The 21,713-nt window shown below is 42.0% G+C and overlaps 4 protein-coding genes across 8 annotated transcripts in view; 2 read left to right on the top strand and 2 right to left on the bottom strand.

Annotated features, from left to right (window-relative positions):
- Positions 1-2,265, bottom strand: part of LOC119008357 (collectin-12-like) — a 36,098-nt gene extending 33,833 nt beyond the window's left edge. The window contains exons 1-2 of the mRNA XM_037078534.1: positions 2,001-2,265; positions 660-710 (exon numbers count right to left, since the gene is read on the bottom strand). Of these exons, the coding sequence (XP_036934429.1) occupies positions 660-710; positions 2,001-2,007 (58 nt within the window). The 5' untranslated portion in view covers positions 2,008-2,265. The remainder of the gene's footprint in view (positions 1-659; positions 711-2,000) is intronic.
- Positions 2,266-3,441: 1,176 nt separating this feature from the next.
- Positions 3,442-11,585, top strand: LOC119008649 (clusterin-like protein 1). 4 transcript variants are annotated; one of them, XM_037079200.1, is made up of 10 exons: positions 3,442-3,732; positions 4,627-4,745; positions 7,822-7,925; positions 8,011-8,159; positions 8,545-8,715; positions 8,799-9,255; positions 9,354-9,482; positions 9,946-10,160; positions 10,449-10,629; positions 10,982-11,585. In XM_037079200.1, exons 3-10 carry the CDS (start codon positions 7,835-7,837, stop codon positions 10,990-10,992), a joined length of 1,404 nt encoding a protein of 467 aa, XP_036935095.1. In that variant the 5' UTR covers positions 3,442-3,732; positions 4,627-4,745; positions 7,822-7,834; the 3' UTR covers positions 10,993-11,585. The 4 variants fall into 4 exon arrangements, with proteins under 4 accessions (XP_036935095.1, XP_036935092.1, XP_036935093.1 ...); XM_037079197.1 differs by lacking the exon at positions 10,982-11,585 and having other exon boundaries at positions 10,449-10,658; XM_037079198.1 differs by lacking the exons at positions 3,442-3,732; positions 4,627-4,745; positions 10,982-11,585 and adding exons at positions 6,233-6,577; positions 6,848-6,883 and having other exon boundaries at positions 10,449-10,658.
- Positions 11,586-12,099: 514 nt separating this feature from the next.
- tyms (thymidylate synthetase) lies at positions 12,100-15,438 on the top strand. The gene is made up of 7 exons (XM_037078987.1): positions 12,100-12,430; positions 13,242-13,315; positions 13,799-13,973; positions 14,357-14,458; positions 14,543-14,718; positions 14,813-14,884; positions 14,973-15,438. The coding sequence occupies exons 1-7, from the start codon at positions 12,205-12,207 to the stop codon at positions 15,108-15,110; spliced, it is 963 nt and encodes a 320-aa protein (XP_036934882.1). The 5' UTR covers positions 12,100-12,204; the 3' UTR covers positions 15,111-15,438.
- enosf1 (enolase superfamily member 1) lies at positions 15,408-21,639 on the bottom strand. 2 transcript variants are annotated; one of them, XM_037078985.1, is made up of 15 exons: positions 21,463-21,639; positions 21,266-21,368; positions 20,321-20,436; positions 19,023-19,109; positions 18,903-18,929; positions 18,744-18,816; positions 18,598-18,636; positions 18,324-18,406; positions 18,126-18,248; positions 17,922-18,056; positions 16,983-17,024; positions 16,763-16,892; positions 16,422-16,521; positions 16,242-16,323; positions 15,408-16,118 (listed from the first exon to the last, which is right to left on the bottom strand). In XM_037078985.1, the coding sequence occupies exons 1-15, from the start codon at positions 21,541-21,543 to the stop codon at positions 16,026-16,028; spliced, it is 1,314 nt and encodes a 437-aa protein (XP_036934880.1). In that variant the 5' UTR covers positions 21,544-21,639; the 3' UTR covers positions 15,408-16,025. The 2 variants fall into 2 exon arrangements, with proteins under 2 accessions (XP_036934880.1, XP_036934881.1); XM_037078986.1 differs by having other exon boundaries at positions 21,229-21,368; positions 21,463-21,620.
- Positions 21,640-21,713: the final 74 nt, after the last annotated feature.

Below are 21,713 nucleotides of genomic sequence, written 5' to 3'. Positions count from 1 at the left end.
CAACCATCTTCCCTGTTTCACTACTGGTGTAAAACTCTGCTGGGAAACCTTCTATAAATGTGGCTGCGAAGCTCCCAGACTGTTACACAACTAGGCTTTACGTACAAGAGTGCACTTGTACACAAACCGAATCCATGTGATCTCTGTCGGCATGCGTCGCGCCGCGAAAGTAAAGATATATGTTGACTCTGATTTCAGTTTGAGGAGCTCCACATTTTTGAGGTCCGAGGGCATGTTTGTGTGAGTCAATGTGTTTAAGTGGCTCAATTTAAGTGGAGAAAAGAGAGCAGAGAGGTTCTTCTTGATCTGGCGAGCGCTGTCAGCAGTCGTCGGGCCTGTGGTGGGCCAGACCTCACAGACTGTCAGCCACATTTATGTTCAACCCAAACCCTCACAGAACCATTACCGACTGAGCCAAAATGTCAGGACAGATGAGGACAGTCCTGCCACTAGAAACGCGTCTTTCAAATCAAAGCAACACAAAGTGTAATTCTAGGTAAATAGAAGCAAGAAAAGAGGGAAAAGAGACGAGGCCACACATGATGTGGCTTCAGTTCAACACATTTTATCCGAAAACAGTCCAGGTTTTATGATTAGAGATCTGAGTGTGTTGGCTTTTCTCTCTACCCCCTTTATAGAAAAAAGTCATTTTCACTCACCGAACCTCTTGTATCCAAAAGACTGTACTTCCTCCTCGTCTGCAAAGTCGTCTGTGTGAAGAAATGAGAAACGTGACAAATAGTAAATTAAAGATGTTGTCTTTCAATACAGTGATCTACTGCATGCATACATTTCAAACTATAGACCAGCTGTTTGCCCCTTTTTTAAGTCTTCATTGCAGTGAGAAAAAAATGTTCTGTTATCTGATATGACATGTCTTCTGAAATGAACACACAGTCACAATTCGTGTTGGCTTCTGAAATATCACTGAAGTTTCTCCCTCGGTGCCGCCGTACATTGTCCTCATTCCGTCCCTCTCTGTATTTACCAGACAGTGTAGTTTTGATCCTCTCACTCAGAAATATATAGAAAGGCTTTCTTTATTGGTGCTGTTAATGGATGGATTTACATGGACTCAATCTTGCTACTCCACTTCATCTGTGCACTACAAGTTTTCCCAGAAACCCTAATTTATGCCCCTTAAAACAAAGGCCAACCTACAACAACACTCCTCAGCACAGTGATCTCTGTTTGCAGAGCGGAGGTGGCCAGCAAGGCATTAGGTTGCATAGTTGATAGTAGAGCATCAAATAGAGCCTGTGTGTGTGTGTGTGTGTGTGTGTGTGTGTGTGTGTGTGTGTGTGTGTGTGTGTGTGTGTGTGTGTTTGTGTGTGTGGAGATAGGAGGTCCAGGGGACTGTAAAAGCCACAGGCTGCGGTTTTCTCTGGGTTGTTGACAGTAAACTCTAATTACACTCTGCTGCACTACACTGAGACTGGAGCTGGGCTCGGAGAACATCACTGGTAATGGTAAACAGATGGGACCAAGGGGGGCAACAGGAGGGATGAGCGGAGGGTGTGTTTGTTGGTGGGGGGTCAGAGGGGGTTAGAGACATGGATGCCAACTGGACCAGTTATTTCACCTCACTTTCTCTCAGTCAAATTGCAATAATTGATGATATACAAAATATTTTCTTTAGTGGGATATATGCTGGAAAGTAGGTTTGGAAACAGCAGCTTTACCTTTTTGCTTCTCAAAAATTCGTTTTTTAAAAAAAGTATTTTTTATGCATTATGTGTCAGTTCCTGCTCCCTAATTGTGTTACTATGATTTGCTGCTGTTTATCTTTCACAGCGATACAGCTAAGTGGTGGAAAAAACAGAAAAGAGGAAAAAAAACAAACTTTCAAAACTTCTGCACGGCTTTACCGTAATGACATCCAGATGTGAATCACGCACCACAAAAACAACAACAACAAAACAAAAAACAATATGCGCAGACTGAAATAAAAGAGCTGAGAGTTTAACCTGTGTGTGATTTGAAATGTAATGAAAACATACCTTTCATGGCGTTGTATAACTCGTTGAGGACTTTCAGAAGAGATGTCACTTTCTGCTCATCTCAGCATCCAGTGCAAAGGTGTGAACTTGTCCCACGGAGAGCGACACGCGCCACAAACACAACAGGAGAGATGGAGCTACAAGTCAGTCTTCATGGTGAAAGTCTTCACTTTTAAAATCCCATCGTCTTTGCCTCCGAGGAGTTTTCTGCAGCAGTGATGTGATGTTGCGCTGAGGGAGGAAGGAGTTACCGCCGCTGTGAAGGCGCACGCGACGACGGGCTCGACTTCCGGGGAGGTTTTCAGAATAAATTTCGCTTCTTGTGACGAAAGCCCGGATGAATATTGAAATGAAATTAAAAACCTATATATCAAACGTTTAAAGCCTCTATTTTTTTCCCACTCTAAATATTTAGCCATTCAAGGAATGATTAGCATTTTTCGGGGAAGTAAGCAGATCGATAGTCGAGGCCACGCCCCTTTCCGGTGGACCATGTAGTGAAAGGAGAGAGACAAATACCGGCAAATGTGAATTAAAAAGATACTTTTTCAAATCAATAAAGTTGTAGTTTGCCTTAATTAAAGGAAAATATAATCAAGGTTTCTGTTAAAGCACTTAACTATTCTGTCTCACTCAACAGAAGTGACGGCAAACTCGGCCCAGCAAAGGTACTAAAAAAATAAATCTGGTCATAGTGACAAGGGCAGTTATCTGAAAGGATAGTTGGTCAGTGTTGTGAGCTGCTAATATATAGAACCGGCTCCTCAGTGTGTAAGTTACAGGTTTTGGTGACCAACGAGACCATGTCAACACAGGTGGCTGGATGACTTTATAATCACGTATTTTCACAGTATTATATTTAATTAGTTTTAGCACGAACTGCTACTCTATTGACTTGGAAAATTTGCTTTTGAAATGCCAAAAAAATATGTGTAATTCATGACACAAAACAAAAGAAGAACTGTGCAGCGCAGAGCTCAAAAGATATTTAGGGCTGAGCCATATTGCTGACAGCAATTTGCAGATCATAACAGTGGCATACTGTATTTCCTGCTGGAAAAAACAGTATAGACCAGCACCTAAACACAGCATATGCTGAACTTCAGTTTGCAAAAGCCACAAGTAATATCACAAGTTTTGGCCCTGAGTTTTAGTCTTTTCAGAAAAAAATGTTGTGTTCTCTGGAATTTTGTTACACTTTGACAAGTGTTGTGTTTCTCAAATGTTGCCAGAAATGTGATGTTTTGACCCATCATGCCAAACTAAACAAATGCTTTCCTCTCTCTGTCCAGCTTCACGTGTATTAGACAGTGTAGTTTGAGAGATTAACATCTGATTTTAAACTCTGCCAACTTTCGTATTTATCACATATTCTCTGCCTGCCACGCTGCAAACAATGCTCTTATTCTGAAGGCTGTTGCGCTGCGTTTCCGGTCTTTCTTCGCCTTCTCTCCAGCTGTTTGTCTGTGACTTCACATCGTCACACTTACCTCCACTGTCCCACTCGCTCTGTTTGAAGTCATGGCGGGGTCTGACCGTCCTCTCCCGCCGTGTCTCCCCCCGGCGAGGAGAGAGGAGGTGCGGGCTGCTTTCATCACCGCAGACCCCGGCGGAGCGGGACGTCGTGCTGCGCCGCAGTCATCCAGCCGGAGATGAGATTAAAGTTTCTGGGGGTTGATGGCAATCGCGTCCCCCGGAAACAAGCTGGTACCCATTAAAGATCATTTCAAAGGTTTGTTGAGGTGGAGAGACATTGAAACGGCGACATTTCCTGTGTTTTCACATCCCATTTCCATTAAGGATGAAGAACGAATTTTAGATTCTATATCTTTATATTTATAGGATAATCTGTGCTCCTCTAGGGAACTTTGGCCCATATGTGATCTTTATGTTTGCATTATCTCATATTCCTGCAGTACTGCAAATAATAATTACTGTCAAGCCATTTTTTCCACTGTTTCCGTAAAAGAAGAGAAAACATATGACCGATCCAAAATAATTCATCCTAGTTGAGTGCAAACAAATTTTGCGAGAAATAAGTATGTGTTTGCTTCGCTAAAATCAAGAAAAATGACTAAATTGAGAAAATTCCTGGCTTGATTTGATTTAAATAAATAGTTGTATCATGATTGCCAAAAATAAAGTCTATTCAACTTGTTTCAGAAAAACAAAATTACAATTATGAATAAAAAATTACCAAAATTAGCTAACGGTGGCTACAGTTTGCAGCAGTTAGCGGTTACTTGGTTTATTTGCTGCCTTCTTTTGTTTGTGGCCAATTCTTACATACTGCACCTTTAATCAGAGGCAACAAAACAAACACCTAATGTAGATGTAGTTTTTTTCCATTTAACTATCTCTACCAAGCTTTATATGTTTATAATATGCTTTAAAGTACTTCTGCTGTTTCTGTTTGATACATAAGACTACACTGATTTGCTTTCCAGTGATATTTAATATCCACCATAACTTTTTCATAAGATGATATGTTTACTGTTGCCTTAAGGGTGTTCCTGCTGCATAAAAAGTCTGTTGCCTAAAAACGGTCCCAGTGGCAGCCAAGATTGACCGTAATCTAGCTAAATGAAAGCTAAACCAGCGGCCATTTCCCCTTTAACTCCTCCAGGTGCAGTGATAATTCCAACAGTTCCTGTGTCCATAATCCCTCCGGCCTGCAGATGTAGATCACTGATCAAAGGCTGAAAACAGCTGCATCACACATCAGAGAAACGAGTTCCAGCACAGGTTAGTGTCACTGGGTTATATTCACACTCAAACCAAATGATTTCCAGGACAAAATTACAAATAACCAATCGGTCTCAGGTCTTATTTCCTCTGTGCTTTTTAAAAAAAATAAAAATAAATACAACACAAACATCAAACTTGGATCTGTTTTTCTTCTTTCTTTGGATAACAGAGCCCTCAAACCCGGGCTCAGCGCTGATAGCTCCAGTTTGACCCAGTCCGCCGCATATTAGACTCCAGACCAGCCTGAGATGATAAAGCGACTAATTACTTGTTTTCCTAAAGGCTTCAAAACTGTTATTTTACTGTCGGCTGTAATCGTAGCAGCAGGCTGGTATTAGGGCTCAGATAGGGATCGTGGCGAGCTGATAAAAAGCAGCTGAGGGTCAGGTATCTTACAGCGCCGCCCCTGCTGGTCCTCATTCAGAGGTTGGGACCTCATTTGCTGGGTCAAGGCTTTTCAGCAGTGGGCTCGGATTAACAGAGGGCTCAGAAAGCACACAGGAATTCCACATTTACCACACTGCTGCCATGTTTAGATGTCTTGATAAGATCAACTCAGGTTGTCTTGTATGCTGCAGGAGCGAGTCACTGGTGGTACAGGAAGAAACACAGGAAGCAAACTGACTTTTATTCATTCAGTGCTGACACGGCATGATGGATGGTTTTGAGTATATTAGCTATTATATAAAACTTGGAGGAAAGTCTGAAATGAGTATATCTGTAAGATTACTGTTAAATAACATGAATTTCTCTGCTGGTAGTTTAGCATTAGTAGCATAAAAATTAAGTTGGTAGTGTTGTATCCTTGTAGCTTCATTTAAAGATCTTTTAGGTTTTTACTTTCATTATTTACTGTCCATTTCTGCTGCACCTCTATTCATCCCTTGTCTGAATTCTCTGTTTTCCTTCCTGTCTTTTAAAGACCACCCCACCCCCCCTCCCCCAAAAAGCACAGTCTGGGCTGATTGGTCAGCTCTCACAGGCCTGAGCAGGCTCCGCCCACTGTGTTACCGCATCTGCCGCCAAGACTGGGCTCATTGTGCTGAGATTGTATTGAACGCTGAGCTGTCAAGTCAACAATCTGCTGTTGTTATCTTCAATGTGAATGAAGACTGAGTGGAGGGCAGTGGATACGACGTCCTTAGAGCATACCAGTGAGGGTCCATGCTGGTCAGGATGTTGTCTTTGATGAGCTAGAAAAGCAGTTTCTTGAAGAGCTTTATGAAAGTGTCATACTAAATCACTGCAATGACCCTTTAGATCACTGTTAACCTAAAAATATGCATCTGTGCTTTTGAAATTTGCATGTTTTATATGGAAATGGATGCCTGGAATGTGCAGCATTAATTTAAAATGTGAGACTTATAGTGTATAGTTTGTAGTTGAAGTTAATAGTTGCAAACACTCTGGAATGTTATTGCATTAGCCTGCACATGTGCATCCAGTCCTTGTGCTCCTCTCGTGGCCTACAGGGCTTAGCCAGGACCTTGCCCGTGTGTGCCAGGTCTCTGCAGGGAGCTCAGGCTTACTGTTGGTCTGATGGAGATTAGAGCCGCATGTTTCACCTGAGAGGGGCTCTGGAGTATGTTGGAGTCAGTTAAGTGAGATGGACCCCGCGGAGAACTGAGCATGTAATGTTCACCGCGCCTTAAAGCCTGTCATAAGCTGATCTGTAGTTATGCGGAGCGCGTAAGGCTTAATAATGCAAACACACTAAGAGGATCGCCGCTGGTGAGTAGATCCATAAAAATAGAACAATCCTTCGAAGAAGCCGGCGTCTCAGTGTCATCCCTCCAGCAGCACAACCTGCAGCTCTCAGAGTTGTCAAGGTAAATGTTTTATACTTCTTTTCACTTTGGCACAATTCAGTCTGCACTTCTTAACAGTCAGCTTGGAGAAGCTATTTTTGCACTCATTGCATCAAAAACAGGTGTATCTATCAGTATAATTGGTTTTCGGACATATGCACGTGTTTTCACTTAAAGTTAATGAAAGAAATAATGTGGGCAGGTTCCGACTTTGGTTCATGTTTTACTGACACATACACAGATATGTGATGTATATTATGAGAGCTGCAGAGTGTTGCTGAACATTTACAGGTGCTTTAACAAAAGTAATTCAACTTGTTGACTAAGGTGAGGTCATCAATTAAGTCAACAATTTGTTTTTTCCATAACTGAATAAACAAGCTGTTCTCAGAGGAAAGTAAGGTTCCCAGAACACTGTTTGAAGCTAGAAAGGTGGCAGGGTCCGCCTCATATAAACAAAGTAAAACAGTATGAAATTGTGTTGTCCTTTAAGGCCAGTTTGTTTATTCAGTTTATTCAGTCATGGAAACAAAGAGAGATTGTGTATTTAGTTTGTTTGTTTAGTTTGTTTAGACATAAAATTGTAATCAGTGAAGATATTTCTCTTCTGATAAAAAATGTCTTCAATCAAAACTGCACAGTGCACCTTTAACTCAGAAATAATTCCATTTCAACTCAACTATGTGACTGTTATTATCCTCGTTATGTAATGTGATTAGTATCCTGCAGTTAACAGGGATCTCTTGACACAGTCATGTTTATGTGTCTTGACACTCGTGTGATATTCTGTCACAATGAATGAACATTTCTGTCCTCCTGGGATTTCGTTCCTCTGAGTGTTGTGGTCAACTTTGAGGGCACCTGAATGAAAACAGTCGAGAAATGGCACCACCTTGTGGCTGCTTGGCTAGCATGCAACTAATGTGAAGCATGTTTTTAAAGGGCAACTCCACCAGTTTGACACATTACAGTGTGTTTATAGGTCGTAGGGTCTTGCCTCCCAGATGTCACACAGTGGCTGACTTGCATTGTGGGTAATGCAGGTGCCAGGGTTTTGAAAAGGAAAAAAGATTGCATGGAATTAAAAAAAAGATGATATCTCTGCTTCTGTTGTATTCAATCTGATCATTTGTTTTTTTGACTTTATTTCCTGAAGACAACATGCCCTCAAACCTGTCGGCGTGTTGTTGGGTTCAGATGGTTAAGAACAGATACTGAATGTTACTCAATCACAGAATAATGATTCAGTTCTGCACTCCATACAGAGCTGAAGATAAGATGAAGAGGCTGATTATTCAAATTCTTTGCATCACTGAAGTCCTGCTCTGTGCTGCTGACTCTCCACAGCTGAGCGAGGACACGCTGAAAAGTGAGGCCTTCATTAGTATAAAGCACTTTTCTTACTGATAATGGCTGCAGTGCCGAATAACAGCATAATTCACTGATGTGCGCAGAGCTGTCGGCAGCAGGAGAGCAGTATGTGGATGAGGAGATAAAGCGGGCGTTGCTCGGGGTGAAGCGGGTGAAGGAGATGATGGAGAAGAAAGAGGAGAAGCACAGACATCTCATAGACACCCTGAGACACAGCAGTGACAAGAAAAAGGTATAACTTATATTACATCTATCTCAGTGCCAAACTCCGTCTTTTGTTATGTTCTGTGTTCACTTTTCACAGAATTTGACCATTACAGTGGAGCTATTAGTTCCTTTTCTTTATTCAGAAGACCATCGCATATTTTCTGCCTCATACAGACAGAACCACACAGAGAAACCGCGAAGCAGACAGTGAATAATGCATGTGGGAGTGAGGCTGGTTCGGGGAGTCAGGGTGTAGTTTTACTGCCGTCAGGATAAATGAACTGTCTGTAGATTAATCTTCCTTTTTTTTTTTCCTTCAAAATAAAAGGCCAGGGCTGGAAACCACTTCTTATCCTGTCTGGCTTATTAAGAGGTGGTGGATCTGTGACAGAACTGTCTGTTTTCTTCAGGGGGTGATGCAGCTGGCCCGGGAAACCGAGCAGAAACTGGAGGAGGCCGAGCAGCAGTGTCAAGATTTAACCAGATCTTCCTTTGAGGAATGCCGACCCTGTCTCGAAGATACTTGTAAGGCCTACTTTACCTCTACGTGTCGCCGTGGCTTCGCCTCTTTCACATTCAAGGTTTGACCTCAGCACAGTCCTGTTATAACTGACCCAGATCTTCAGGCGAGAGTAACGACTGATGATGGTTCTTCTCTCTGCAGGTGGAGGAGTTTTTTAGGAAAATGGCAGCCCAGCTGGACGCCACAGAGCAGGTTTACAGTCAGGACGAGGAGGACGCGACGCGCACCGTCTCACCTGAGGTCACAGAGGGCGAAGCAGCAGACCTGGAGCTGCTGCAGGCGGACGTGTCATTTGGCCAGCTGCTGTCCAACATCAGCTGGCTGCACAACCACAGCGTCACCGTGTTCAAGAAGATGCAGCAGGTGTATGGGCCGTCCTTCCTGGTGGCCTTCAGCGCAGAGCCCCAACCGAGCCCGCTGTCGGCCGTGCAGGGCAGCTCGAGTGCCGGCTTCTTCTGGACGGTGGGTCTGGATCACATCGTCGATTCTGTGTATGACTTCGGGAGGAACGCGCTGCAAGAGTTCAGCTCCTCTGTGGCGGATGTGTTTGAGGAGGTGCAAGAGGCCGAGGAGGAGTATTTCCAGCAAGCGAGCAGAGGTATCTGAGCACTTTATTTAGATTCGCTTCACGCAGTCCCATGGTAACTTCTGTAACATCTGTTTTTTGTTTTTTTTTTGCTGTGTTTATCTCCAAAGGCGCAGGCTCGCTCTCTGCTCTGGAACAATACCAGAACAGACATCTGTGCAGGCGACTCCGCAGACAAGCGTCGGAGTGCTGGAAGCTGCAAAGTTTGTGCAAGACGTGCGAAGATTATCTGTTGAAAGGTGAATTAGTGGCACACTTAGTTTAGTGAGAATTATTAGTTCCAATTCTAGTTAGCTGCTCGTCTCTTTCTTTCTCACACACACACACACACACACACACACACACACACACACACACACACACACACACACACACACACAGTTCAGATATGCAAAAATGTTCCTATCTGGACCTTAAATGCAAATTCTGACCCAAATAATTAGCTTTATACCCAGAGGGGCAATTAAAAACAGTTTTTCACACATTGCAACATAGCCTCCGTCACTCTGATATCTTAATCTTGTGAAGTTTTAGTAATAATAGATGTTATGAGTCCCTCCCTCCTCTCTTCTGTCGGCCGACTAATTAAAATAGTTTAGTTTTATGCCAAAGAGGTTTAGAAAATAAAAGCCTCCTGATAGACTTGTACAGTTTTTCTGTTCTTGGCTTCACCACGCACATCTGTATCATTTGTGTTTACAGAGTGTCCCAGAGTCCAGAAGCTCCACTCTGAGGTGGAGGAGATGCACATGCTGCTCAACGCCTCCCGTCAGCAGTACGACGACAGGCTGCAGCTGCTTCACAGACACACAGCCGACACATGGAGATGGCTCAGCAGCATGAACGACAAGTATGGCTGGGTCAGCCAGCTGTCCAGCAGCACCGTGGGCCCGCACACCATCTTCAGTGTGATCACAGTATGTCTGGAGTAACGTTGAATTAGTCGGATTTTAGTCATGCAATTTCTCTTTGGTGGATAAATCAGCAAGGATTACTGATAATCTCACCTGCAACATGTCAGATTCTTTTCCACAGAAAGTAATCCTGTCACCTGAAATCTGTCATAGATAATAGATTTAGTCTCCAGAATTATTTAATAAGGTTTAAGATAAAACTCCACAGCCAGACCCCCTCCTGTTTAATGAAAGTATACCTGACTGTACATAATATAGCCTAAAATTATTATTCTAAATCTAATTTTCCAGGTGAATCTACATCAGCAGATGAAGAACATCAGACCTAAAGCTGACAGCATCGTGACTGTAACCTTACTGGACTCTGCCCCAATAACTGTCTCAGTCCCAGCAGAGCTGGACGTTGATGATCCCGCTTTCATCCAGTACGCAGCTCAGGAGGCTCTGTCTCTCCATAAACGGCAGATAAGAGGTATTGATTCTGGCACTGTTGTGGCTTAGTTAATTATTTGGCCCCCAGCATCATCTGGCAGAGCTCCAAATTGAATTTGAGCTGAATTAATTGTGGTGATTTGAAAGCGCCAACTTTGGGCCATGATAACAAATCCCTGTGCATTTACTCTAATTCAATTTCATCCTGAGAGAAACAATGCAAATTGGATGATATATTCTAATCCAAAATGATGAGGGAACTAAGAGACAGTCATGCATTTCACCCTTCATTTGCCATGTATTAAAATATTAATCCAAACGAAGTGTATTATTGGTATGTGTTGACATGGGAATTATTGTTTGACTGTGTTTTATGTTTTTACTCCACACAGGGACGGAATAATGTGAACACCAGCATTCAAATAGTATTGTCGGATGCTGAATCACGAGTGTTGTACCATTTTTTTCTTGAACATTCAAGCTGACCTTTGTAAAACTTGAAATCCATATAGACCTCTAAACCTTTACATGTACATGTGATATTCTTTTATTCATGTATGTTTATTCTAAGGGTTTAAAATATCTCTGCAATGAACTGTATACACTAAACTAGTTTGTGTTAAGGTCATCCTACAAATCCATGTGAGGACTCCCTGAACCCTATTTTGGATGTAACATTTGCACATTTTGTGAAGATGATTTTGAACCATTAGAGCACCTTTTTGCAGCATTTCTTCAGTTTGGGAACAACCTGTATGTACAAAACAACCTTGATTTTAAAATAATATAAGCAATATAATATTGTTTTTTCTTCTTCTTGTGCATGACAAAAAAGTTAAACTTGTTATGCTTATAACATTTTACTGTATTTACATTGAAGCATTTTCAAATGGCTTCGTCACTGAATCAAAGTTCAACGTTGTGCTTATTGTTTTATTTTGCAGTATTTGTTCCATATTTCTAATTTATTAAATTAATAAAAGTGATCTAATTGTACTGTATTGTGGTGATCTACTCTTTTTATATCAGAAAAAATAACAATTAACTCAGCAGACAGTTACAACATTAAAAAGCTTTGTATATGTTAATGAATCAATAATGATAACAATACAAATTTAAATAATAATCTAATAGTATTGAATTTAACAAAATCATGATAACAGAGCCCATAGCTGCATAGTTAGTAGTCTACTTTTACCTTTGTACTTAATTATATGTTCTATATTTTTGTACTCCTGCCTGAATAAGAAATTAAATGTAGTTTTTTTGTATTTATAAGCTTCTCAAGGTCTCAATACAATATATTTATGTAGCTGCTTAATTATGTTTTTCTAATTTTTTTTTCATTAATATTTGCTGATTTACTTGTGGATATTATCGGTAGAAAAAAGTACGGCAACAAAGAGGCTGGGTTTTGTGTGAGGACAGACGGGAGAAGTCAAGCGCGCGTTTTTCAGTCAACCCGGAAGCGGTCCGCGAATACTATTGGCTGTTACTCAGTGGGGCGTGTCGGCGACAAAATCACCCGGGAAAAACTCCCGGCTGACATTCTCCACAACACAACCGCTCTCTGTCTGCTCTGCTCCGAACTTGTCTCTACTTTTCCTCCACAAAAATGCCCGCCACTTCAGAAATACACACCGACAGCGGCTGTAGGAAGGAGGAAGAAAGCCAGAAAATGGCGGCGGCGCCGGAGAAGAAGAACTTCGGCATCCTGTGCGATGAACGCGGGTATCTGGATCAGATCGAGTACATCATGCAGCACGGCCGCACGAAGGGAGACCGAACCGGGACAGGAGTCATCTCAGTGTTCGGTGCTCAGGCCAGATACAGCCTGCGAGGTCTGGAAGTTTCACTTTGTCTGTTATCTAATGTTAATATGCAGAGTTCTGGTAACAAAGTGACAGAAAGTATTCATAGACACATCAATAAAAGTAATAAAAATACTTTTAAAAAGGAGTTTTGCGTTCAAAATATGAGGAGGGCAAGTGCCTGAACATATTGATTTAAACTGGCAGTGTCATATTATTATACTGGATAACAATTGTTCATGCAGTAATGTGTATAAATGGGCTTTTTGTTATGTGAGGCAGTCAGAAATTGAGATACTCTCCCAGTTTTGGGTGGTTTAACCCATCAACAATTCAACTTTTTATGAGGTTAGCATGTTTTGTTTGTAAAATCGTAATCCGCGAAGTATGTATTAAATATATGAAGTGGAGGAAGAAGTTAAATATATCAGTATTTTGGAATTTTAGTTGAGTAGCAGTTAAAAAAATATAAAATGGAAATATTCAATCAAAAGTTTCAGTGATGTATTTAGTCATCAGCATGATGCATGTTTGCAGATAAGGAACAAGAAAAACAATACAGGAACACAAAAGATTGATCATAATCTGAATACATTGTTTGTCCAGCAGGGGGCGCTCTCAGGCTCATTTGTTGGAGCCTTTGTCATCTGTATTCTTAATAACCAAGTTTAGCTGATCTTTTTAATCATGTTTGTTGATGAGATATCAAGCTCTGAATTATGAGACATTTAAAAAAAAAATCTGTCAGGCTTTAAAATGTACTTTGATGTGTGAACAAACTGCTCGAATGAATTATTTTGTCAGTTATTTTAAATAACGTGTCCCTGTTGTTTATTTGTAGATCAGTTTCCCCTGCTGACGACCAAGAGAGTGTTCTGGAGAGGGATCCTCGAAGAACTGCTTTGGTTTATCAAGGTGAGGATGATAAGACAAGACTCTTACTACGTGTCTTTTAAAGGGGAAATTAACCCAATATTATATTATTTTAATTCTCGCTTTTGTGGTATATAGCCGTACATAGACTGTATTTTTGGGATTGACTGTGCTTATCTGGACAAAAAGGGACCCATTTACTAAAATCCAAAATAATCCAAAATAAATTCCAGAAAACTGAAATGGACCTCAATAAAACTGTTGACATTACATCTTAAATTTCTTAGGGCATCAAGAAGTTGTATTCACTCCCCCTGTAATGGATCAGATGCAGAAATCTCAGACATGAATGTCTCTAAAACCCAGAAATGATGCACATGGCTGCACAAAGGTGACTGAGAAGACATGATTGATTTGATGACCCCCCCTCAGTCAGAATGGCAAGTTCCTGTGAACCAAATCTGTGTCTGTGCATTAAATTACACTGAATTGCTGTTTGATTTTTCTTTATCGTGTGGTTTTCAGGGGTCAACAAACGCCAAAGAGCTCTCTGAGAAAGGGGTGAAGATTTGGGAAGCCAACGGTTCTCGGGCCTTCCTGGACAATCTCGGGTTCACCGACAGAGAGGAAGGCGACCTGGGGCCAGTGTACGGCTTCCAGTGGAGGCACTTCGGTGCAGAGTACACAAACATGCATGCAGGTACAGCACGTCACAGCCACACGCTGTTTGTGTGCGAGTAGTAATCTCCAGTCTCTATTTCTCTTTAATCTTGAAGTAACTAAAAGTGGATTAAGTGGTACGATCAAAATCGTTTGATTGGATCATCCTGCAGACAATTAAGCACACAATATTATTGGAATATTTTTAATGGACGCTTTTTGTAAAAACTTGGTAAACTGGAGCTTGAGTTTTCTTTTTTTAAAAGTTGAACAGATAAATATTTAAGGTGGAAACGTTTTTAATGGTACTTAAAAGGAATTTATGCAAACAGAATTGAAAACCCTTCTAATAAAAACAATGATTCTTGACAAGGATGCACAAGATTACTGTGCCTCATGTCTAAAATCATCTTTTTTCAACAGATTACACGGGACAAGGAGTTGACCAGCTGCAGAAGGTCATCGACACCATCAAGAAGAACCCAGAGGACAGACGGATCATCATGTGCGCCTGGAACCCAAAAGGTGACGCATGAGCAAACGCTTGAGCTCTTCAAATCTGTTACCAGTGATGTTCCAGCATTTTCAATCTGTCTGATGTTGTTGCAGACCTGCCCTTCATGGCGCTGCCCCCCTGCCACGCCCTGTGTCAGTTCTACGTGTGCGACGGCGAGCTGTCATGTCAGCTGTACCAGCGCTCGGGTGACATGGGCCTCGGGGTGCCGTTCAACATTGCCAGCTACGCTCTTCTCACCTACATGATCGCACACATCACAGGACTCAAGGTAAGAGCACCCTGCTTCTGTCAAAACTCTGTGTGTGTTATTGTGTTTCATCACCTCACGTCTTTTCTTTTTTGTTTTGACTCTCTCCCGTCAGCCTGGCGACTTCGTTCACACTCTGGGAGACGCTCACATCTACCTCAACCACATCGAACCCCTCAAAGTACAGGTGGGTCAGGTGAAGACATGTCTTCTTGTCTCCATGCTCTCTTGGTTGATTTCAAACTTAACACAAGCCCATCTGTCTGAATGTGCAGCTTCAGAGGGAGATCCGGCCTTTCCCCAAGCTGAAGATCCTGAGACAGGTGGAGAGTATCGATGATTTCCGCGCAGAGGACTTTGAGATCTGCGACTACAACCCTCATCCCACCATCAAGATGCAGATGGCTGTGTAGAAATGCACGTTAAATGTGATAAATGCCTTACATAATCTCACATTGATCTACATGTACACGTCTGTGTCTTTCACTCCCTCATTTTCTTGAAAAGCTCAGTTCATCCAAATCACAGAAGGGATGTAAGTGACTAATTTTATTCAGATTTGGTGAACTGACTCTTAAACCACATTGAGTTCTAACAGAGAAGTGTTTTCTTTTACTGTTGGTGTAAAAGTAACCTCTACTTTTGTCAGGTTTTCTGTAGTTCAACTACCACCAGTTACGTGAGTCATTTTTAAAAAAAAATAATATCTATTTTGTAAATAAAGAAATTTAATTTGTGTCAGCTTGGTTTGTACAGAACTGTTATTGACCCAACAGGAACCTGGCAGAAAAACACAATTTGACTGTTTATGTAAAAGGGACAATGCACAACACATACAGTTAATCATACCAGATCAAAGGTACATTTGCAGAAATCCAGACTTGCAAAAAGTGGCCCTAAGTGGCTCAAGTTACTGGAAATATGCCTCAAAACTCTTTGAGTCTGAATGTGGACACCAACCGGGACAAAGAGTTCAAGAGGCATTCGTATATCAACAGTTAATTAACACCCTGCAGCCAATCAGAATCCAGTATTCAACCCCACAGTATTATAAATACTAAATAAAGGATGGCTTAAAGAGTTTTTCCCCTTTAATTCTTGAAGTGTTGTCTACTATAAAAATATGTCTCCCATGTAATAATATTTTTTCTGCAACATGACTACAGTATAAATGCCTTTTTCAAATCTATGAATGCGGCTCTGATCAACCATCTTCAATCCTGCATAATATTCCCAAAGTCAGAATCTGAGTGTAAAATCTTTACAGCTGACTACAGCTAATGATTATAATCCATTTTCACTTGATTTAAGTGATTCTTAACATTCTGTCAGCTGTTTTTGTGCTGCTTCCATACGTCTCCCTCAGGGTACTGGTGCTTCTTCACTGATGTTTCCAGCATCTCGCAAGAATATCCTGGATCCTGAGAGCAAGAAGCACAGTGAACGCAAACAAGCAGCCCAAGGAGAAACTTGTTTTTTGTTTTTTTTTTAAGATGCAGAGATTCATTTAGCATCTTATAGCTGGCATCTGCAGCTCCTCTTACCTTGGGGGGGATGTAGTGGGCGTCGTGAATCACCACAGGGCTGGTGAAGTGCTCGTGAAGGTGATCGACATATTCACACATTCTGGAGAGGCAAAGTAAACACAGTGAAAGAGAGGCGCTGTTTATGATGTGTTAAGTCGAGGAGCGTTAACTGCGGATGAAAACAGATCCGACTCTCACCGGTTCCTCAGACTTCCAGACACACAGATGTAGTCAAACAGAATCAGATGCTGGACGAGCTCACAGAGACCGACTCCTCCAGCATGAGGACAAACCGGCACTGTGGAAAAGACAGCAGTGAGGGTATCGTAGCCACTTTTTATTACAAATATTAATGCTAAGGAGCCCTGAAACTGAAAAGAGGCAGTAAAATGTGATCAGAGGTATCAAGAATTATAACTGAATACATCTAACAGGAGTACACACAATGTTTCTGACTCATCTGGTGACCCTTTACTGTTATTTGTCACTTTTTGGGCTCCACATATTACTCATGATTACTGTCATATCTTGAGTTTTACCCTGGAACTTGTGTGCCATCAGCAGCACAGCCAGGTTCTCGTTGACGCTGCCCAGCCGACAGCTGTCTATCTGGACAAACTGCAGGGCCGAGGCCTGGAGGAACTGCTTGAACATCACCCTGTTCTGACACTGGAGAGGAAACAGTTGCCCAACTAGAAACTATTAATCGATTAATATCAGTGAGTGATATGTTTGCTAGAAGAAAAGTTGAGCTTTAACCTGCTCCCCTGTTGCCACTCCGATCCCGAGTGGAGCCAAAGCCTGAAACGACAAAGTCAGGCATTTTTTAAAGGAGAGCAGGCGCAGGCACAAAAAAGATATGAAACATCCACAAAGTGACCCAAAATGACCACAAAGAGACAAAAAGACCAACAGGAAATGCATTATTACTACAAAAGGATCTTAATGACCACAAAGATGTTAAATTGTAAGACAGATACATAACAAAAAAGACAGAAGAACCAGAAAGGGATGCAAAATTACTACGAAGAATGCAAAATGATCACAAAGGATAAAACAACCACAGAAAGACACAAATGACCACAAGGGGATGTCATATTACAACAGGGGATGCAAAATTAAGCCAAATATTTAAAACCAACAAAACGTGAAGAAAAAGAATATTTTTTAATTAGAATGATTATAAAAAGAGACAAAAAAACACCCAGAAAGTGAACACAGGCAGAAAAGCGATGGAGAATCACCACAGAAAGACACAAAATACATTTAGACTGATGTAAAAGACCACAGATGCAAAACAACAACTAAGGGACGCCAAATGATTACAAAGGGTTGAAAAAAGGGCCAATAAAACATAGACTTTTCAACCAGATGCACAAAATGACCACAAACAACACAAAACAACTAAAAGAAGGAGATGAAAAATTACCAGAGACACAAAAAAACCTACAAAGGAACACAAAACAACTGCAAAGGGATGCAAAATGACTACAATAAAATACAAAAATAACTTCTAAGATGTGTAAAACAGCCAACGACAGACACAAAATGATCTACAAGAATACAAGTCCTGTTTTGCGTCTCTGGGTGTTTTGTTCCTTTATTTCACTGGTGAGGGCCTTTTACATGTCTGTGCTCGGAGGCCCATTAATCCGTCCACATCTTCGACACGTAAGCCAGCTGGGGAACCAAACTTACCTTGGAGATGGCAGCGTGACCCAGGATGTCATCTGGACACGTGGGCTCCTCGATCCACAGAGGTTTGAACTCAGCCAGGCTGGACACCCAGCTGATGGCCTCGGCTACGTCCCACCTCTGGTTGGCATCAATCATCTAACACAGAAACACTTCAGTATGCTGCCGTTTCCTGATGTGAATATAATGATAGAAAAACGACCTCACCAAAGTGTTATCGGGTCCAATCATTTGCCTTATGAGGCGGCACCGGCGCGTGTCGTCCTCGAGATCAGCGCCGACTTTCACCTTGAACTTAGTCCAGCCGCTCTTCAGTGCATCTGTGCAGAGCTGCAGAAACACACAGTTAAGTCATATACAAAGGTTATTTGAGTATGATTTGGCCAACATTTAAGGCGCCGAGACCTGTTTGAGCTGCTCGTCTGAGTATCCGATCCATGCGCAGGAGGTGGTGTAGGCAGGATAACCCTCCTTCAGCATCTGATCCTCTGGCAGGCAGAAGAAACAGTCCACACAGGTAATAAACACTCGAGGAGAAGTGTGCTCTAATACAGCAATCATGGAGTGCTGGGCCTGATTATGAAGGCTAAAAGCACTCCTGTTGGTTTCTGAAGAGGCAATTTTGTTTCGCAAAGTCCCATTCAGCCACGTAATTAATGACTCTTTTCAGTGTGCTCACCTCTCTGCTGCTTGCCCTCTCGAGCTTTCACAAGTATGTCTGAATGAGAAAGGAGAAGGAGAAAGAGTCTGACGCTTTCCTTTTTAAAAAAACATATGTGTTTTTGTCCCGTCCCCTCCAAGACTATACATTATAAAACATCTCACCCAGAGCCTCCTCCTCTGTGAGGGCATCGGTGATGTATCTGAAGTCAATGCACGTGACGATCTGCTTCGGATCCTGGATGGACAAACACAAGTCAGACTGTTTCCCCCTGTGATCACACCCCAGACTTAAATCAAACATCTACACATCCTGTGACTCACCATGTCGACGAGCAGCTTCCACAGCGGCTGCGGAAGGAGATGACAACACAGCGTGAGTCATGACGGTTCAGACTGAAAGAAGGAAATGCTGATTTTTCTATTAAATAATGGCCGTCAAACCTTGCCCTCCGCTCTCGCCCACAGGTCCCACACTGCGTTGAGGACTGCAGCAGTGGCCAGGTGGATCACTCCTTTCTCTGGGCCTAGCTGGTTCACACAAGAGGTGAAAAGTCACCTTTGACATAAAATTTAAGACCTTTGGGCGTCTATTTAAAATGCATTCTAAAACCGAGGCATTGCTCAAAAAAACGGAGCGTTTTCTGAAAAACTTTTCATCAAAACATTTCATTTCTCAGCCTCTGGAGCAGAGGGTTAGGGTTAGAAGCTTGAAATTAAAACCACTTCAGAAATTATGACATTGGCTTTAATGGGAAGCTGTTCCCTTTGTTCTAATGTTTGTTGAACCTGTACAATCCATTTCTTTTTAATCAAACACTTTCAGGCTCTTAAGAGGGAAACCTGCAAACACTGCAGCCGGTCTTGCTGGCTCAACAACTTCACAAAATGCAAAACGGAAATTGGCTTATCTGAAGTATGCATCAAGGAAAGAGGCAAAAATAACAGCAAAAATGAGACGTGATGGAAACAGAGACGTGGTCAAAAACTGTTAAGACTGCATTAAAATAGAACTTGTGGGCAGAGTTGAAAGATTTCTGCTAATTTGCTGCCAGTGTGGTTTAATGAACCAGTCCAACCACTTCTGAACCACTTCAGCAACTAGACCGTTGTCACATTTCTTCACCTTTTTCAAAAGCTATAAACAGCTTTAATGTATCTGAAGAGCCTCTTTGCGCAGCTGACACAACCTCCTGAAAAGCCTGAATTTGTCACATTTATTTGTAGTGATGGAAGAAGTTAACACATTTAAAACACTGAACAAGTGAGAGCACGTGTAAGGACTACAAAGGTGTTCAAAATGACTACAAAGAGACACCAATGACCACGAAAGGATGCAAAATGACTGTACGGGGATGCAAAATGGCCTCAGAGACATTCATCTTTTTAAAACGGATGCAAAAAATGACCACAAATGGGTACAAAACAACTTAAAAGAGGCAAACACAAAGACACACAAATGACTATGAAGGCAGAACGACTACAAAAAAAATGCATGCATGATGACTGAAAAGGGATGCAAAACATGAAGTAGAATGAATTTTAACATTGTAGCAGGCTGCTATACAGCTGATTTCTCTCTTTTCTACACTGATTTACAAGAAAAATGTGTCATGAATCAAACTGTACTGGATGAGGAAAAAAGAGCGAGCTATCTAATTCGAAGAAGAATGTTTACTCGCTGGAAACGAAACCCGTTTCTCACTAACACTCTCTTTTCCTGCTTGTGCGCCCGCTCTTACCCATCTCATCTGGCCATCGCTGGTCAAGAGGCGGTAAAATCCACGGAAGTCGCTCACGATGTCCTGCAAGGATTTCCCGACAACCAGACCTGCCAGGGCCCTCACAGCACACACCACTGCAGGGCGACAGTCAGCAACTATCAGCCTCTGAAAGGACGAAAAGCTCCAGACAAACTGAAACTTCATCAAACCTTTCTGAAATCTGTTGTAGCTGAAGTAGAACAAGTACAGTCAAAGTCTCTTTTCTGACACCTAAAGGCAACATTTCACTCTCAAACAGTATGTCCTCCAGCTAAATGTTTTTGCTTTGGTGATGAGAAAAGGCAAAAATTAAGAGTTTAAAAAAGTCATAATTTTGAGTAAAAAGTGGAAATAAAATAAAAGTCATTGTGATGAGATAAAAAAAAAAAAAAAAAAGCCTGAATGATGAAACAAAAGTGCTGGGGTCATAACATGATGCATAAAAACAAGTAGGGACAGTTCCAAATCCAGCCGAGACTCCTGTGTGTCTTTTCGCTACGTCATGGTACATGTAAATGTAGACATATGCATGTGTGTGTGTGTACATGCAGTTGGTATTTATGTGGCGTTATAAATATGTAATATTCCTTTAATACATTACTTTTCTCTTCTCTCCCTACAGTGCACTGTATTCAGTCTCTGCAGAAGCTCCCTTACAGTGCACGCAATGTAACACAATAAAAGGAGAAAAGGTTAAAACACTAAAATCAAATACTATTAGCCTGAAATGTCATATCCACAAACTAAATGAAATAAATCTAATGAAATCTACATGAAATCAAGCACAACATGTGGACAGTGTGTGCATGTTCCCTGTGAGTGTACCTGCTGTCCCTCCCTGACACTTTGTTTTGTTTGTTTTTGTTCACCTGCAGCTGGTTCTCTACCTGTGTCCACCGTCAGCTCCTCAGGTGTGAACCTCACCTATCTCGGTGCCTTTCCCCAGAGTGAACGTGAAGCCGAAGCCCTTCAGGCCGGAGTCCGTGTCGACCACCACATACGCGGTGGAGTAGTCCGGGTCGGTGTGCTGCAGTGTGGAAAAGTTCAGGTGTCAGTGAAGGGGGAAGTTAACTCGTGACTGCAGGTGTACACACGATGCATTAACCCAGGTGGTCGCTTACCATCGCGTCTGAGCCGTGCTGCTCCAAAGACGTCGGGAACCTGACGTCCCGGACCGTCACCTGTGTTATTCTGTGCACCATGTTCCTGTCAGACACTGAAGCGGTCCTGTGACTCGTCCTGCTCCGTCTGGACTCTCCTCTCGGTTTCCTCAAGGAAGTGATGCCCCGCCCACCTCGACCTGTGATTGGCTCATACATTTCCCCCCTCGTGATATTTAAAGAGACACGTGACTCATAAAAACAGTGCGGAA

The sequence above is a fragment of the Acanthopagrus latus genome, chromosome 19 (genome assembly GCF_904848185.1).
Source record: "Acanthopagrus latus isolate v.2019 chromosome 19, fAcaLat1.1, whole genome shotgun sequence".
Lineage (NCBI taxonomy): Eukaryota > Metazoa > Chordata > Actinopteri > Spariformes > Sparidae > Acanthopagrus > Acanthopagrus latus.
Note: the sequence above shows the minus strand (reverse complement) of the source record. Positions and strands in the feature narration are given on the sequence as shown.